The 18,203-nt window shown below is 41.8% G+C and overlaps 1 protein-coding gene across 12 annotated transcripts in view; it reads right to left on the bottom strand.

Annotated features, from left to right (window-relative positions):
- Positions 1 to 17,613, bottom strand: part of Agfg1 (ArfGAP with FG repeats 1) — a 56,450-nt gene extending 38,837 nt beyond the window's left edge. For 3 of the 12 annotated variants that reach the window (XM_021660254.2, XM_021660255.2, XM_021660258.2), the window contains exons 1-2: positions 17,173 to 17,613; positions 2,165 to 2,258 (exon numbers count right to left, since the gene is read on the bottom strand). In XM_021660254.2, coding sequence (XP_021515929.1) covers positions 2,165 to 2,258; positions 17,173 to 17,339 — 261 coding nt within the window. In that variant the 5' untranslated portion in view covers positions 17,340 to 17,613. The remainder of the gene's footprint in view (positions 1 to 2,164; positions 2,259 to 17,172) is intronic. The other 9 variants (XM_060368726.1, XM_060368725.1, XM_060368724.1 and 6 more) reach the window with 7 other exon arrangements.
- Between the last annotated feature and the right edge of the window lie 590 nt (positions 17,614 to 18,203).

Here is an 18,203-nt window from a genome sequence, read left to right as displayed (position 1 = left end):
TATCTGCCGTGTGTATTATGACTAAGGAAAACCTCACTGTGCTTGCTAGTGTTTGATGAGCTATCTGCTAGACTGAGGACATAATAATTGATTTTGAGAAAAAGTCCTCGAAATAAAGTACATTTTTTCTTTGCTGTGTGTGTTCGATTTGTCACCTTCTTTCTTTCTTTCTTTCTTTCTTTCTCTCTCTCTCTCTCTCTCTCTCTCTCTTTCTTTCTTTCTTTCTTTCTTCCTCCTCCTCCTCCTCTGTGTGTGTGTGTTGCGGTGGGGATGCAACCCAGGAAGGGCTTCATGCATGCAAGACACTGTACAACTGAGCTTTGTCCAGCCCCTTCTATTTTTTATTTTTGAAACTGATTAATCACCTTCCTTATTCAAGAAACTGTTAGTAAGTGCTAGTGTTACTGTGATAAGCAAAACTTGTCCCAGATACTAAGCTTGAAGATTATGTCTTTAACTGTGGTAAGCACGCCAAAACCAATATACGTTCTGATTTCCTAATTAAGAAACACGTGTCTCCAGGTATAAATCCATTCATGTATAAGATGGACGACAACTGCCATTTTAATCCTAAATATATATGCTTAAGTATGGCACCTTTTTCGGAGATATTACTTGGGTTTGGGAGGGGTTAAGCAGACAAACAGGCAGACAGAGTATAGTGCCCTTGGAGGTCAAAAGGCATCAGATCCACTGGAGCTGGAATTACAGGCAGTCATGAGCCACCTGACTTGGTACTGGAAACCGAACTCAGGTCCTTGTAAGAACAGTATGTGCTCTTCTGGTGAGCCATTTCATCCAGCTTTGAATAGCTCCCTATACTGAACTCAAATCATCCACAAACTCAAAATATTTTATCACTGGCAAACTGTGTGTATTATTCTCTATGTATTTTAGAAAATTTCACAATTGTGAACTCACTCTTCAATATTTTAGAAACAAAAATACATGTGCATCATAGTAGGCAAATAATTCTTGTTCCATTTTGGTTTTAAGATGATTTTCATGCAGCCCACACTAGCCCAGAACTTGCTACGTAACCAAGGATGACCTAAGTTTTTGATCCTCTTTCCTCTATATGAGTGCTGGGATTATAATACAGCAACAACATTTGGTTGGTTAGGTAAATAATTTTAAGTTCTGAAGCACTGGGAAAAGAAAGTATAATAAACTTGGATACATTTTATAAGTAAAAGAGATGACTAAAACCAGTAAAATGTTAACATTCCAACATTCAGCCTCTTTTGTGTCTAAGCTCACCACAGACACACAACTACAATAGTACACCTGAAGTTCTATTGCCTTCCATGAAAGCAGGCTTTTCCTGTGACACAAAAATGTTTGTATCACTCAGCTGAGCTGGGCTGACCCAATCTTACCAAGATTTAAAAAGCATTCCCTCCAGGCGTAGTGGTGCACAACTTTGATCCCAGAGGTAGAGGCAGGTGGATCTCTGTGAATCTGAGGCCAGCCTTGCCTGCATAGTAGTTCCATGACACCCAGAGTTACACAAAGAAAGCCAGTCTCAAAACCTGCCCCCGAAAACAAACAAAAGAAAAAAGCAATCCCACACTCTTTATTTTACCCATTTTTAAAACAATAGATCACTACTTTCATTATCAACCAAATTTAAATCTAAAAATAAGTAAAGGAGTCGCCTGGGATTACTGGGAACCCAGTTGAGGCCACAGGAACCAGTTCCCCTTCAAATCTTTGCCTAGCTCGCTTTGCTGCCTTTCTGCACTTAGGGATCCTCTCCTTTATAACCACCTGCTAACCATTAAGCATCATATATATATATAATGAGAATGTTAGTAGAAAGGATGGAAATGGCCTCCAACAAAAGCTCATTTGACACAGCACCCTAACAAGTTTAGTACCACATTACAGAGCTGGCTCTTCATCTCAAGATGCTAGACATTCGCCAAAGCTGCCTTCTACAGCCACCACAACACTGCCAAGTTGTAAGTACCTATGTTTTACCTCAGGTTTACAGTAAATCATTTAGACATTATTTACAAACGTATTATCAAATAAGAACTTTCTGAAATGTCTAAATACAGAATACAAAAATAACATTGAGATAAGAAAATTCACCATTTAAGCAACTTACTAAATCACACTAAAATGACTGTAACAAAGTTGAAAATTGCAATATACTTACTTCATTTCCATGTTTTTGCAGGAATTCAATTTCCTGTTGTGTAAATGTTGTCATGGAGATAGATTTCACCCTGTGAGGTGGATTTAACCCTCTCCTAAAAGATAAAATATGTTACAAATTTTACTACTCTCTATTTTAAAATTATTCTAATTATTCAAAACATAGTGTATTTAAACAAACAAGTATAAACTGCTTATGATAATACAGGTAACTTAGTTAGAATCCACAGTACTAGCATTCTTCAAGATAAATCTGAGCAACTACCCAGTAGGAACAAGTAGTACCTCTAACACATGAGCTTCTGGAAAAGTATTCCCATGATGCATCTGTGATGGACAGATGAAAGAACGGCGCTATGGTAAAGAACTTTGCAACTACTTAAGTATTTTCATGTTTCTCTAAGAAACAGACAGTGATATGCTCAGATATGTGAAACGAATTAAAATCACTTTCTGAAAGGTAGCAAAAGAAAATCTGAGGTGAGAAAACTCCAAGCAAACAAGGCAAGAGTCTTATAACCTCTCTTCCCCCATCCCATGGATTTATTCACGAAATAGGCTTTCGTGCCTCTCTGGGTGTAGTAAATACGAGTGGGTTTACTTTAGATTACCGACTACTTTACCCATTATTATCCAGAATAGTTTCCAAGCACAAGTTGTCTTTGTGACTGTGCTCAGCCTAGACTCTGCCCTTCTGACTGTATCTTATGTGAATTCAAGTGAACTCTGCTCACATGATCATGATTACCCCTCAGAACATAAATTGTTTTGATGCCCTGAATCAAGTCAGCTACTGCATGAGACTTCAGTTCACCTCATTTTTTGGTTCCATTCTCCCAGATTCACTCCAGCAACTAGAGCAGTAACACCTACCAAGTCAAGTAAGGACTTATAGAAAAGACTTTTTTTTTTTTAATCACCACAATAAGGAGTAAATATTCAAGAGGAAGCCTAGCTGGGTGTGATGGCACAGACCTTTAATCCCAGCACTCAGGAGGCAGAGGTAGGCTGATCTCTGTGAGTTTAAGGTCAGCTTGATCTGCAGAGTTCCAGGACAGGCAAAGGCTACACAGAGAAACCCTGTCTTGAAAAACAAGTAATAATAATGATAATAATAATAATAATAATTTAAAAACAGCAAGAAGAAGCCTTGGGGAACTGGGAGATCCAGAAGTCTACATTTAAAATTAAATTTTACACTTAATTATACAATTAAAATTTACAACCCAATCCTCTGTATGGATGGCTTCAAGAAAATTGAAGGGAAATGTAGTGAGGATTCTACCCCTAAAAAAACCAAGTGGTCTACCTGCCAAAGCAGCTTTAAACACTCCAAGCAGAGCCCTATCAAATTAGTTTAGGACCTTACTTAGAATCCGGTTCCCAACATTTATTGTTTATGAAGTTTGTTATAAACATTAAAAATGTGTTTTAGGAATGATATAATTATAAGTGACCCAAAAGTCATCCAGGGTATCTAAAACATTTTTGAATAATTACTGTGTATAACAATCTAGAAACTCTTTTTTTTTTAAGGTCTAAACATTAAGGAGAAGTCCTCCAGAAGTACCAAGGCCCCCAGTCTCTCTGCTTCTTCCTCTCCAGCCATCAGTGGCAACCGGCAGCTTTCGGGTTCTCGTCAGAATTAAGGCAGTCACATTAGAATCTTTCACAGTCTGGGCTGGAGGAAGGCTAACCTGGGCTTTCTTGTTGGTTCTGCTTTGCTTAAACTCTAAACCAATGTACTGCTTCCAGCCACTTTGTGAGAGAACAGAAAGTATGGAAATCAGCAGTGGACCGGGGACAAACTAAACATTAGCCACTGCTGCAGCCACTACAACTGAACAGCTTTCAGAACCAAACTACAGCTGCACTCTAACTTCCAAGGACCTTGCAGTCACCTGTTAACGTTACTGCTCAACCTCTAAATGCAGGAAGTCTATTATGCACCAAAATCTTGACACTTGTTTTCCAATTCATCGCTATAACAAGGTAAATTCACCACTGAGTTATTAATTTATGATACACACCTATATCCTCACCTTTACAGAATTCCCTCTCTAATGCCTACTTCCTCTCACTTTGCTACTTTGCCTCTCCTTATTCCAGCAAAGCTTGTACTTTTCTATTTCCCATGTAAACACTCTTAACAAAAAAAAAAAAAAAAAAAACTTAAAAAAACATGTCAGAGCCAACGAGATACAGTAGTGCCTAAGGTGCTTGCTGCTGGGCCTGATGACCTGTGTTCAGTTCCTAGAACCCAGATCCACATGGTATTTGTAGCAGGGAACAGCTACAAATTGCCCTCTGACCTCCATGTGTGCTGCTCTGTGGCGAGCACACGCATGCATAAGCACCCATCCACAAAACATAGTTTTTAAATAAGAACTCAGGACATCAGGTTTGTGAAACAAACACCTTGTGCACTGAGCCATTAATGACAATTTTTTCTATGTGTAATTTTCTATTCGCCAAGATCTCCACAACTAAAATCCATTTATATAACTAAAACATTGCAAGAAAATCTGCCTGACTAGTAGCAGACTTTCTGGATGTAAACAACAAGGGTGAAGTAGAGAAAGAATTCAAAGACAGAAGGGGAATCGATGGCTGCCTTATTTTCCTGAAACCTGAAACCCCTTCTTCCTCTCAAATACTGTGGCACCCACCTACCAGCATCAGCATTGAATATTCACTTCACATCAGTCTCTTACTTACCCTGGGATGCTGCTAACATTTGACCCTGAGTAGCTTTACCGTGGGAGGCTGTGCACTCCAGGGGCTGAGCAGTGGCCCTGGCTTCACTAAAGGTAACACCTCTCAGTGAGTATGAACCTTCAAAATCATTCCCAGTCATTAAATCCACTGCTTAAAATACAACAAATATATTAATTATCAGACTAGAGAAATTGACAACTCCTGAGATTGTCTACTCGGGTATAAATTTTACAGGGTTTTTAATCTTCTACAAACACTTTTAAAAGATTCCATAACTTTATATACAGAACAGACGGTAAAATAGCTAAATCTCTAAAACTGTAAATAACATATTAAGGATAAGGTGCATTAAGTGTATGTGTGTATGTATGTACAAATTTAAGTTTAAAAGAGTAAAACGAGGGGCCAGAAAGAAAGCTCAGTAGTTAAGAGTACTTACTGTTCTTACAGAGAAGACCCAAGATCTATTCCCAGCACCAACAGAGCCTCACAACTGCCTAGAACTCAGTTCCAGGGGAGCTGACACTCTTTTCTGGCCTCCCAGGGCTCATGCACACATAAACTCACATAGGCACATGTGCAGACACTAAATAAACAGAAGGGTGTTTAAAGGTTAAAAAGTGGCTGGATCTGACTCGGCAGGGTTAGTCGCTGTTGAGCGGGCTCAACTCCTAGAATCCACACCACAGGGACAGCTGACCCCAGCAGCAGTTCCCTGACCTCCACGCATGCACCTGTAACACCCCACACCCATTCACATATACAAAACAATGTTAAAAGGACTAAAGAATAAAAACAGTAGCAGCAGCAAATAGCCAAGAATGACCGTATCATGCAAAGAGACTGGCCAGAAAAAGTTCATACACAAACAAAAACTCACAAAGCACCTACAGTTTGGCACTCAGTGTTATTTATTTAATCTCACTTGATTCTAACGTACGACAGACATGACATCCCTTGGGTTTTGTTGTTTGTAATAATGTGTATATATGCGAGATGGGAGCATGTAGATGCCAGTGCAGGTGTCAGGGAGGCCAGAATAGGGCAAAGGAATACCCGGAGACTAGTGTACGGTGCTGGGAACCACACTCTGGCCCTCTGCAAGAGCAGTACAGGCTCACAACTGTTAAGCCCTCTCCAGGAAGGGGAAAAGTGGGGGAGAGAGATGGGGCATCTTTCAAATCCCAACTTTCTGATATGAAAGCTTATAATGTAAAAGTTAAAATTTCAGCAAACCAGTTAAAAAGCAGATTAAACATATCTGAACAAAGGCTGGGCATGGTGGTGCACACCTTTAAGGTCAACACTCAGGATCTCTGAGACCAGCCTGGACCCCACAGCAAGTTCCAGGACAGCCAAGATTATATAAATAAGACCCTGACCCCTAACAAAAAAAAAAAAAAATCATCAATCAATCAATCAAAACAAACATACCTCAACAAAAAATTAATGAAATAGAAGATAGAAAGGCAAAAAGGAAAAAGCAGAAGGTAAAAACAAACAAGGAAGGCATAACTAGGAAACCTGACAGACAGCTACAGCCAGCTCTACAGCTACAGAACTCATAGAATGAGAACTGATCTGAAGACATAATGGCTGAGATTTTTCAGATCCAACAAAAGTTAACTTAACAAAATTGTGGAAATAAAAACTACACTCAGAACCATTCTATCAAAATTTCAAAGACTTTAAAATAAATTATAGCCATTTTCAGTGGAAAGGAAAATATCACCTTCACATGATAAAGAAAATAACTGCTGTGATCCAGAAAAGCCATTATTGAGAACAAGAATATATGGTGGCCTTAAGAGAAAAAAAAAAGTTAGTTTTACTCAGGAGACTTTAGAAAAGAAACTTACATCAAAAAACTTTTCAAAAAACCAAACTATGCAAAATGTTCTTGAAATGGAAAGGAATAAACACTGACTCAGCGAACAGACCCAAATCTAAACATACAATGACAATTTGTAAAAGGGGACACATTTAGCTTTTTAGCAATAATAATACTTAAGAAAGCATTTTATATATTCAACAACTATTATCAAATTAAAATACTAATTAATCCCGAAATGTTAGTGTGACTAACAGTTTCAACAGTGATTATAAAGTGGAATTTACGGTTTCTACAACTAGTAGAAAGAAAATCAGAACAAGCCTGTTAATTTCTTAATAAGATCAAATATATATACACTTGCTATATATAAACCTTGTAGTAAAAGGTCATAAATGAAATATAAATCTGTATTTGCCCAAAAGCTTGTCTTCTTTTGTTTATACCTTCGCTATTAATGTACAAAAGAAATTAGTCAGTATAGAGAAAACACCTAACAGTTTCACTGGGTCATGGAAGACCTCCATGTTCTAATTGTGTGTGTTTGTGTGTGTGACAGAGAGAGAGAGAGAGAGAGAGAGAGAGAGAGAGAAGACAAAACAAAACAAAACACTGATTTATAGAACTTTATGTCTGAAAAAGTTAAACTGTGGGATTTTTGTTTCTGTTTTTCCTGAGTCAGAGACACACATAGCCCAGCTGAGCCTACAATTCAGTCTGCAGGCTTCTGCCCTCCACTTCCCAAGTCTGGGATTAGCAGTGTGCACCACCATGCCCAGCTAGCAGATCTTCTCCACCTATCAAACGTAGTATCTTTAACAGAATCCTTAATGGATCAAAACTGACATATTCTTAAGAGTGTACTCCTGAAAACTGATGTCACTTTTCATGCTAGTCTACTTATCACATGAATGTAGCTCATTATAAAGATGAATCATACTATTTGATGAAATTGTTGGGCAAATAAATCACACCAATTTTTTTTTCCATGCCAATACTAAAGCACTGCCCACCCTGAACTCTAAAATACACATTTTAAGTCTCCAAGCTGGGGCCAACATTTTTGACTCATTTAGTAAGTGCAACATTGATGTTTTGAAAGCATGTGTGCCAGTTAATTGGCTTCAAGTTCTGAAGTAACCTGCCAATTGAGCCCAATATGTTTCTGCAGTGTAATTAAGTCATAGACAGATCCCCAGGAGTTTTGTTTTAATGACCACCACCCAGGTATGACTGTAGCCAGATGGTGTGACTCACTGCATATGCCTGCCAGTATGCTCCTAACTATGCCTCAATCTTGCAAACAGTCATTTGTTCAACTCAAATACCAATCTGTGCTGGATGAGTAAGAAAGCTCATTCGGTTCATTTTATTAATTGTTTTTCTGCTACTGAGGGAGAAGCTGTTCAAAATATTTTAATAGGCTATGGAAATGTATGTGGTTGCTAATACTACTGTCAGAAAGTAATAACATTAATTTGACATTAGGTCTGTCCTAATCATAGTTTTACTTTAAAAAACTATCACACCTTTCATATTATAAAAATGACACATTTAAAATCCAAAATAGTAGAAGATGCTTTTAGGTTAAAAGTCTACAAGCCCAAAGCACCCTACATACTAGACTGTTCAGATGTTAATCCTCCTAGAGTACAAAGCCTCTCTCTCTCTCTCTCTCTCTCTCTGTGTGTGTGTGGGGGGGGGGGTGTAAAATCTGGGTCTTAGTTTTTGAATTGGTACTGTACAATAATAACTACGTTCTATGTATTAAGTGTGGCATGTTGGTTCTGGTATATATACTGATAGTTGATGAGGTTTTCTTTTTTCTGAGTTTTTGTTTTGCATCAAGAACACCAGCTGAGAGTAAATGAAAGCTTTCTGGAACTGCGTTCTTTAAAGTGTTTGATACCATGTGTATTTTCTCAGTATTGAAGAACCGCATTTTCTAAATGTTGGGAAATCTCCCAGTCATTACTAAATCGGTACTTTATTTTTAAGTGGTATGTAGAAAAACCATTCTGCTAGTTTTGGGGTTTTGTTTTTTGATCTGGATACATAAAAAATGTATGTAAGTGACCATTTTAAAAATATTCACCATGCTAATAGTGGCACATGCCTTTAACCCCAGTACTGGAGAGGGAAAGGTAGGTGGGTCTCTATGAGCTAGAGACCAGCAAGTTCCAAAACACTAAGGTTACATAATGAGACTGTGACTAAAAAACTCACTCAACAAATAGAGGGGCTGGAGAAATGGCTCATCAGTTAAATCTTAACTGTTCTCATAGAGGACCAAGCTGGATTCCTGGCACCCATATCCGATGGATGCAACTGCCTTAAAGTGAAGAAGCCCAAATTATTGGGGGAACCAGTATTAGGGAAATCATGCTTACAAAAGAGAAAGCAGTAAGGGAGAAGTCACGCTATTTCTGAACGATTCAGAACAGAGGATGGGCTTAGGAAGTTCAAGGCTACAGCCTGCTCAGCTGCAGCAGTATGGATGGCATTCCTACTGTCTCTAGCCTCCAACAATATCCACAAATTCCCCACCTCATCCCCACCTAATTAAAATTAAAACATAATCTTTAAAAAAAAATAAATACTTCATCAGAACAAAACAAAAAAATGGCTCATAGCCCACATCCATCAGAATCCATCATTCTGAGAAACCTAAGAAACTGTCATAAAGAGAGGCCTATTAAGGTAAATTTCCTTCACCCAGAGAATAAAATCTCTTGCCTAAGTGGAGGCCTAACATTCCAGCTGGGCTGCACCTAGGACCACCTTCAGCAAGCTAAAGGCAAGCTCACCTTCAGCCATGCTAGAGAGAGAGGCGGAATAATTGGTCCTTTAATTAAGCACTGTACTTTTCCTTCCTAGAATCCCATCCATACTGCAGCAGCCGAGCAAGCTGTAGCCATCAGCTTCCAAAGCCCGCCCTCTGTTCTGAATCATTTAGAAACAGCGTGACTTCTCCCTTACTGCTTTCTCTTTTGTAGGCACACTTTCCCAAATACTAGGTTCCCCCAATATTCTGGGCTTCCTTACTCCTCTTAAGACAACTCCCCACCATGTAACTGCTGGTCTCCCACATGCTTGCCCTCCATGCCAGATACATGACAGGATTTCTTCTCTCCTCCTCCTTCAAAGCTTGCCTGCCCTAGGAGTGTTTCTTTTAAACACTAATAAAATTTTCTTTGAGCTTCCACTTGAGTTTATTCTTAAATTCTTTTATTAATGAGATTGGGTGCCCAAAAGGGACCCTGATTTTCTCTGTATCAAAATCATTTATGTTAGGAAGAATTTTTTTTCTAGAGTCATACCTTTAATATTAAGCAGAATATTCTTAAAGCTTGAGTGAGATAGTTTAAAAGTAGCCACACCATAATTCATCCTTCGATCATCACACAAACGCAGTAATTCATTTGCAAAATGTTATCGCTACCAACATGCCACCAAACAAGAATGCTAGACAAATCCTCATTTTAGGCTACTGTTTAGCTAAGTGAGACTTAAATAGACACATAAGTGTGACATTCCTTTATACAAAGTTGAAATTTGTTATTAAAAGGCTATGATTCAAGAAAGAGAAGACTGCTTATGGAAATGCAATCATATGGTTGGAGATGTTATCATGTTACAGCCTATTGATATAAATGACTAAACATTTTATAATATAAATTACTGATGGGCTTGCTTTGTCCTTACCAACTCATCCTTTACATGTAGGCATCATCTTTCCAGAATTCGGGTTTAATAGTTCAGAAGAATAACTTTATAGAATCAGAATGATATTTAACGACATAGTTCACTGTAAATAATGATGCACGAACACTAACCTCTAGTTTCTAATTCTCATCATATTTATCACGTGTGGTAGAAAACAACTCTTCCCTAACATGTGGGCAACTCATTATTTTTACATTTAAAAAGTAAAGAAAAAGAAAGGAGAAAAAAGAGCCTATCACAAATGACCAAAAGACCTATACCAATATATTCAACATTTCAAAACACAGATCAGAATAGCAGAGATTAAAAAAAAAAAAACTCTCAAAATGGGAAGAAGACACAGCAGAATCAGTAACAAAAATGCATCCCATGCAACCCTGAGGCAGAGGAACACGAGGCATCTTCAGCATCGCACTTGAGAAATGACTCCCCACTCATCTTTAGCCAAGACACTGGAGTGAAAGGTCCACAGAGAGTGGAGAGATTGGGAACATCCAGAATAAAGCCGGAAGAAACATCCCGAGACGGTAGCTACACAGAGGCCTAGAAAGCAGCACTGCCAAAGCAGATTACAACATCACCCAGGAATGACTTATCAGAAAATTGCTATGGGCTGGGGCTGATGGCTCAGTAAGAGCACTTGCTGCACAGCCCCCCCAGTTTGATTCTCCCCAAAGCCACTTCAAAAGCTGGGTGTGCTAACACAGGCCTGTAAGCCCAGAGCTGGGGAGAGTAAGTGGGTGCGTGAGGTTTGGTGGCCACTAGCCTAGCTCTAGGTTCAATGAGAGACTCGAAGAAATGAGGTGGAGGGGACAGAGCAGGCATCCCTGTGTCCTATGGCTCCACATACCACACTCATGTACCAATACCCATCCAATAATAAACTGGTAAGTCTTAACACACTGAAAGAAATTTTACACCTCAGCCATAAATAATATCTAAGAGCCAAGTAATTATCCATACACTAAAGCAAAGCAAACTAAGAAAACTAGACAACAAGAAACTTGAGGAATGGATCCACTGTTTAAGTGAGGATGGTGAGAACAGGAGGGGCAAGTCCTATCTTCTTCCTCTCTTAGTAGAAAACTTGGGAAAGGCCAAACTGGGGGACAAGAGAATAGGAATACTATGTTAGCTAAAACCAATAAATATGGAAGGAACCAAAAGGGCTTAAAATCTTTTTATGGTCATCAGAAAGTGGGGTTCACTGCTGAAGAGCTCTTCTTGCTCTTGCAGAGGACCACTGTTCACAGCCTTTATGCTTTAAAATCATATGTGATGGTTTTTAAATAAGAGTAAATTCTGTAAAGTTGAAATAAAATGAACTCAAATTGCTTTTCAAATTTAAACTTAACTAGCATATATTTATAGGTTATTTTCTTCAGCTGTTGGGAAAAATATTCTAATAAAACTCCTTAAACTTTATAAGCTTCAAGAATTTTAACATTCTTGACTGTACACTAACAACTTTAAGAAAACACTTTGAACAAGTGTTCCAAGGTAGAACCAACAGATCAAACGCTTGGAAAGAAAAATAGAAAAGGTTTTCACATGTTCCTACATTACTAGCCCTACTAATTTGGATTATAACTCCACCAAAGAGCCTGCAAAATTTAACAAAAAGTGGAGAAAAGAAGCTCTAGACATGACAATTCTAAGACAACTTCCTTTCCTTTCCCACATGCTACCATATTTCCCCTAGACCCCCAGAGTAATACAAAAGAAATTTATTACTCTTTTACTACAACAGGCCTAAATTACCCATCCAATAACCATTTGCATCCCTCTGTAGATCAGGCTGGCCTCAAACTCTGGAGATCTGCCTGACTCTGCCACTCAAGTGCTAGGATTATACCCATGAGTCATCACCACCACCCAGAACCTTCAATCTTTTAAAATGCACATCACTCACTCTATTTTAAACAATTCAAATAGGTCACCACTGTAAAGTAATGCATTTTCTTTTCACCATGTAAAGTCAGGTGTTTCTGGAGCCATAGCTCTAGTGTAGGGAGGCAGTAAAAGAAAGTCATAAGGAATATGCGAAAGACAAAGTCCTCAAAAGCTATAAATGACCTTTTTACGTACGCATTAAAGAAATGCACACTATGCTCTGTAGACTTTCATTACTTCGACCATTTGAAATGGAAAATGTACAATGGGAAGAAAATGAATGACATAAAGATGCCTAGTCCCAAAGCTCTCTCTCCTTAGAAGCTTCTCACAAATGTGACTGTCTGTAGCGCTCACAAAAAGCTCAACCCAGATTTGCTGGTCCCTTAACCCACCTGCTGAATGAATCCATGTTTTGACTTCCCTTTGGAAAAGCTCCAAGCAATGCCTAACACACAATGGGCATTTGATGGCAAGACCTCCATCCAACTAAGTCCTCTTCTGACTAAAGTTGTCTGGAGCCAGGCATGGTGGCACATACTTGTAATCCCAGAGGCTAAGTTCCATATTTCCCAGCTATACAGTGAATCATTATCTCAAAAAAAAAAAAAAAGAAAAGAAAAGAAAGAGAAAGAGAAAGAGAGAGAGGAGAGAACTGATTCTCAGATGTTACTTTATTTTTCCTAACCCTTCACTAAAAAATTTATGTGTCCGTTTTTTAAAATAAAGCCACCTCATGTTACTGATTCCACTCTCTATAGTCACCACAAAACAAGTAATTTCATCACAAACTAGTCCTTAGGCGCCAGACAGTGGCTCAAGAGACTGACGCAGGAGAACCACCTCTAGTTTACGGCCAGTGGGGGCTACACAATGAGACCTTGTCTCAAAATAACAAAAACAAGAGGTAGAACATAGCTCAGTGGGTAGAGTATTTGTCCCCAGCGCTGCATAAGCCAGGCATGGAGGAGCATGCCTAGGAAGTCAGCACTTGATAAGTAGTGGTAGCAGGATCACAAGTTCAAAGCATCCTTGGCATCAGTGAGTATGAGGCCAGCCTGGGTTACATTAAAGCTTGTCTCCAACAGCAAAAGGCCTAGCCTTTGTCCTGGAGAGTAAACGCAGTGCCTCCAGCTTGCTAGCTTATAATCCAGTCCCTTGAAGACAAGTTTTTACTACAGTATGAAGTTTATGTTACTGCTGTCTGTATTTTATGATTCAAGTTCATGACTTAAGTATTCTATAAAGAGATAGGGAGAAACAAAACAGTAAGCCATGACAAACACTAGCAAACACTTCCTAACAAACACTCAGCTGCATCTAAATCACAAATATCTTCTAAAAGTTTCAAAACTTCGTTCAGTCATTCTGAATAAGCACCATCTGAGTATACAAGACAGAAATCTGGGTGGGGGGAGTGATAAGTATTGAATCTAGTAATATAAGCAATAAAATGGTGGCTTCATCTAAACAAGATATTATCGAGGGGATGGTAAGAAGCATGTTATTATATTTATTATCCTAAATGTAGAACACCATTTACCTAGACACCAGGCCTGTATACCATTTACTGATGAGAGTGACTGTTAGAGAAGTCGGGCAATGGTACCCAACAAGCCTTCCTTCACCCTTGTCTGTCCACTGCGTGCCCTATCCTCTAGCAGTGTGTTCAATAAGTTACACAGCACATGTGCTATCCCCACCTAACAACCATGAGCATACCATACGCTGTCATCACAATTTAAATATTAAGCCAAGGGTATGGATCCAGGCCAACATGCACACATGTATATATTACACCGTATCCTCTACATAAGAAACACAAAATTAAAAAATAATAAAAAAAGAAACACAAAATTAATACTTCACTCTTTCTAAACTGTTTTCCAGCTTATGGCTTTCCACAGACAAAGGCCCTCGGGAACTGCAGTTCTCCAAATGCTACAATCCATGGCCACAACTGCAGCACCCACATTTTCTAAGCAAGACTCTGAGCCTTCTGAATTAGGAATTTTGGGGATCCTGGTTCTACTAATGCAAGAATGGCACATGCAGTGAGGGCACTGGCTCCAATAGACTCAAATAGACTCAAGTGCAGTTTGTGGCTCCAGGAGCTGGGGGCAGCCATTTTTTTCAGATGAGGAAAATAAAATATCACTTAAACCCAATCAGCAAATTACCTTCATATTTTTAAGTCAATTTGAGTCAGGATTCAAGTTAAGGCCCAAATGATCTGAGAGACTGTGATCCATGTGCTTCTCAGCGAAGTCTTACTGTCCCTTCTCCCTCATTAGTAATGCCTACTGGGAACCTACTGTGTCTCAGTCATTGTATGAGGTTCTGTCTCTTTAGGATGGAAAACAAATCTCTATTAGAAACTCTTATTCTCACTATTTCACATACAAGAAAAACTGCTGAGTGGATATTTTCAATATTAATTACACAGCTTTTAGAGGCAAAATGAAAAGCAGGCTCACCTAGCTCCTAAGTACTCTACTCTTCTACACAAAGCTGCTGCTACCTGAAACTGCTCTTTCCTCAGACCTCAACTCCTCTGTGAAGTCTACCTATCAACGTTCATACCTTCACAGATTCCAAACATAGCATACTCACAGGAAAAAAAGCCCTTAAAATAAAAGATTACACTGGCAGCCCGGGGAGCTCAGTAAAGGCACTGCCACCAAGCTTGCTGACCTAGTTCAACCTCCAGGATCCACATGGTGAAAGCAGAGAGCTGACTCCTACAACCCTCCCCGACAGCAACCCAGTGTTACGGTGTACGCATCTGTGCACAGAAAATAAATGTCTGCATACAGTATAAACAAGTGTAACTTTAAAAAAGTGCACCGAAGAGCTGGTGCTGGTGTGTATCTGGCCGCATGTTGAGGTCCTTGCTGCATCTGGAGCTGAATTTTGTGCAGGGCAGTAACTATGGATCTGGGCCAGGTATGGGGAGTGGTGGGTATGGTGGTGATGCATGCCTTTAATCAGAGCACTTGGGAGGCAGAGGCAGGCAGAACTCTGTGCAGTCCAGGACAGCCTGGTCTACACAGGGAAACCTTGTTGGGAGGCAGGGGCCAAAGAAACAAACAGAAACTACACTGGTGGGGTCTATGTCTAATGTTTCTGTAACACTGAAAAATGTCTTCCTACTACATGCTGCAAGGGAAGCACTTTACGTACTTATAAAGAGCTCTGAAGACATGTCAAATCTAGAGCAATAAATTATGCATATGTAAATACATATGTATACCAACCCTAAGACTCAAATCCATCATAGGACCTCATGTTTAGCAAAAGCAAGACATACTTCTTAAGCACATACTAAAAATAAAGTACACTTTAAATTGGACTATTAATCTTGGAACTGAAGTTGCCTAACATAAGTGACTTTAATGTCCTAATGTTATTTCATGTATAAATGAAAACCATGAACCACACATGGAGCTGCTATTTGCCATGCAGTTGTGGCAAATTCTGGCTACAAACCTGAAAGTAATCTCCAGGGCTCTTACCACACTACTCCCAAGTTCAGCACACTTCCCCCAACAATTTTCTCACAAGTACGCATTTCCACTGTCTCTGTTAGAATGTAAGTGCTAAGAGACTAAGGGATTTATCACCACACCCTAAAGCTTCATCAAAAACTTAATAGGTACCACCCAAAATAATGTAATACCAACGGAGGACCAAGGATGACTTGCCCAAATATAAACGGGGGAAGGATGGGCCGATAGTGAACTACTGGCCATGTCTCACATTTTCCAAGTTTTTAGAAATTCGTTTTCCCACTTGTCATGTACATTGTTATCAATCTAAAGTAAAAAAAGGTTGGGAGGGCCAGCGAAGAGGTTCAGCCGGTAAAAGCGAACCCAGGTATACAAATCAGACACGCATGACCCCCAAAGTGTGACACACAGTAATACTTAAGATACGAGGAATAACTACTGGCTCACTAATAACTTATGTTGACTTCAAAATAGCTATAGCATATGATAGCATCTAATCAGGTCCAGAATCACTCGCAGCCTTTACATATGGAATTTCACAGGAACAAAAATTCCCATCAAAACACAGCTTAAACAGAGGGGCCAGGCATAAGCCATCTGAGTAACTTCAGGCGGCCATCTCCATCTCCTTTCTCAATATTGTCTTCGCTACCCTCATTTCTCTATACAGCCAGAACAGGACAGTTGAGTACTGACTCAGTACTCTCATCGAGATCCTTCCTTGCTTTGAACCGCACAACTCCTGACACTCCATTTCCAGTAAAACTTTTCCCAACTCAGGACCCACTTGCAGCCATGCAGCCACAACTCCCATGCTTTTTGCTGCCTCCCCTCAAGCAATCCTCTGGGGAGAACTTTTCTCCTGGGATTGACACCTCAGCCCTCAAGACGTTTTAATGGGGCTCCCCGCCACCCTCACCCCCCAACACGCACACACGCCACAGTTACCTACGTGCCGTGGACCTGAGAAAGATCCCCAGTTTCTGCGTCCATTCTCCCCTCCCACCGGCTCCGCGGCGCAGAGCAGATGCCGGGCTCCGAACCGCGGAGCTGCGGGGCGCACAAAGGCCCCGCACGGCCCTCCCCGGGCTGCTCCCGGCCTGCGCCCCCCGAGGCCGAGCCACGCCCGCTGGGCGGCGGGAAGCCGAGATGCTCCGCCGGGCCAGCCGCTCGCTGACCCCGCCGGCCCCACCCAAGCCGGCCACCCCTAGGGGCCGGACCCTGGCCCGGCCACAGCGAGGGGCATCCCGGGGCCCGAGGCCCAGGCCGCACGCATCCACAACGGGCCCAGCCGCCCCGGCCCGGTGCCCCCGGCCCCCGGCCCGCACTCACAGGCTGCCGGAGCAGGAGGTGCACACGAACGAGCCGACCGTCATGTTCACGTAGGTGGGGCCGCGCTGGTCGCAGTCGAAGCACTTGCGGTTGTGCGGCAACCCCGTCATGTCCCGCAGCATCTTCAGGTGCTTCTCCTCCTGCTTCCGCTTCGCGCTGGCCGCCATGGCCGCGGCTCCGACGGAGGAGGCCGGCAGGGCCGGGAGCCGGCGGCGCTGCCGGGGCCCCGCGCTCCCTCCCACGGGCCGCCCTGGCCGCCTCCGCCCTCCGCCCTCGCGGGCTCCGGCCTCGGCCGCCGCTCGGCTCCGCCCGGCCGGACGAAACGCGGACGCCGCTGCGCAGCACGCGCCGACCGGTCACGCCAACCGGCCCGGCGGGACAACCGCCGCCGCCGCCGCCGCCGCCGCCACCTTGCCGACTTCTCCTAAGGGGGGAAAAGACGGGGTGGGGGCAGCGGGGGAGCGGCAAGAGGAGACCCGCCTCGGGCGGCCGGCGGCCAAGTGCCGGCCGGCGCCCTCTACTGGCCGGGAGGAGTCACTGCGGCCACGCTGCGGCAGGGGTCGGAGATGGGCGGGGTAGGGAAGACACAAAGGTGACAATAAATAACAGACCTTATCCATCCGCGGGGGCCTGTACGTGCCGGGCGCCTCGCAACGGCTACCCTCCTCCCCGCAGAAGTGTCCCCGACAGCTTCCCGCTGCTTTAGGAGTAACTCCCTCCAAATTCCTCACTAGCAGCGGAATCTAGCCTAGTCGCCCTCTCCCTTTCCCACTCCCTCAGCCTCTCTAGACTTGGGTTTGTTCTCTCCAGCACAGCTTCTTTCTCATTCCCGCCCTTGGTGTGCTCGGTGTAGCAAGCGAGGTTCATCAACTTCACCTTAAGCTCCTGAGTTTTTGGAAATGTTTAATTTTGGCATCGAGGCTGTCCTAGGCACGGCATAGTTTGCGGGTGAAGCATGCCTCACCTCTGTCCACTAAATGCCGTGACCCTAAGGCCCCTCTCTTTCCAAGGTACCGCAACCAAAAGTCCTC

This window comes from Meriones unguiculatus, chromosome 15 (genome assembly GCF_030254825.1).
Source record: "Meriones unguiculatus strain TT.TT164.6M chromosome 15, Bangor_MerUng_6.1, whole genome shotgun sequence".
Taxonomy (NCBI): Eukaryota; Metazoa; Chordata; class Mammalia; order Rodentia; family Muridae; genus Meriones; species Meriones unguiculatus.
This window is presented reverse-complemented; position numbering and strand designations above follow the sequence as displayed.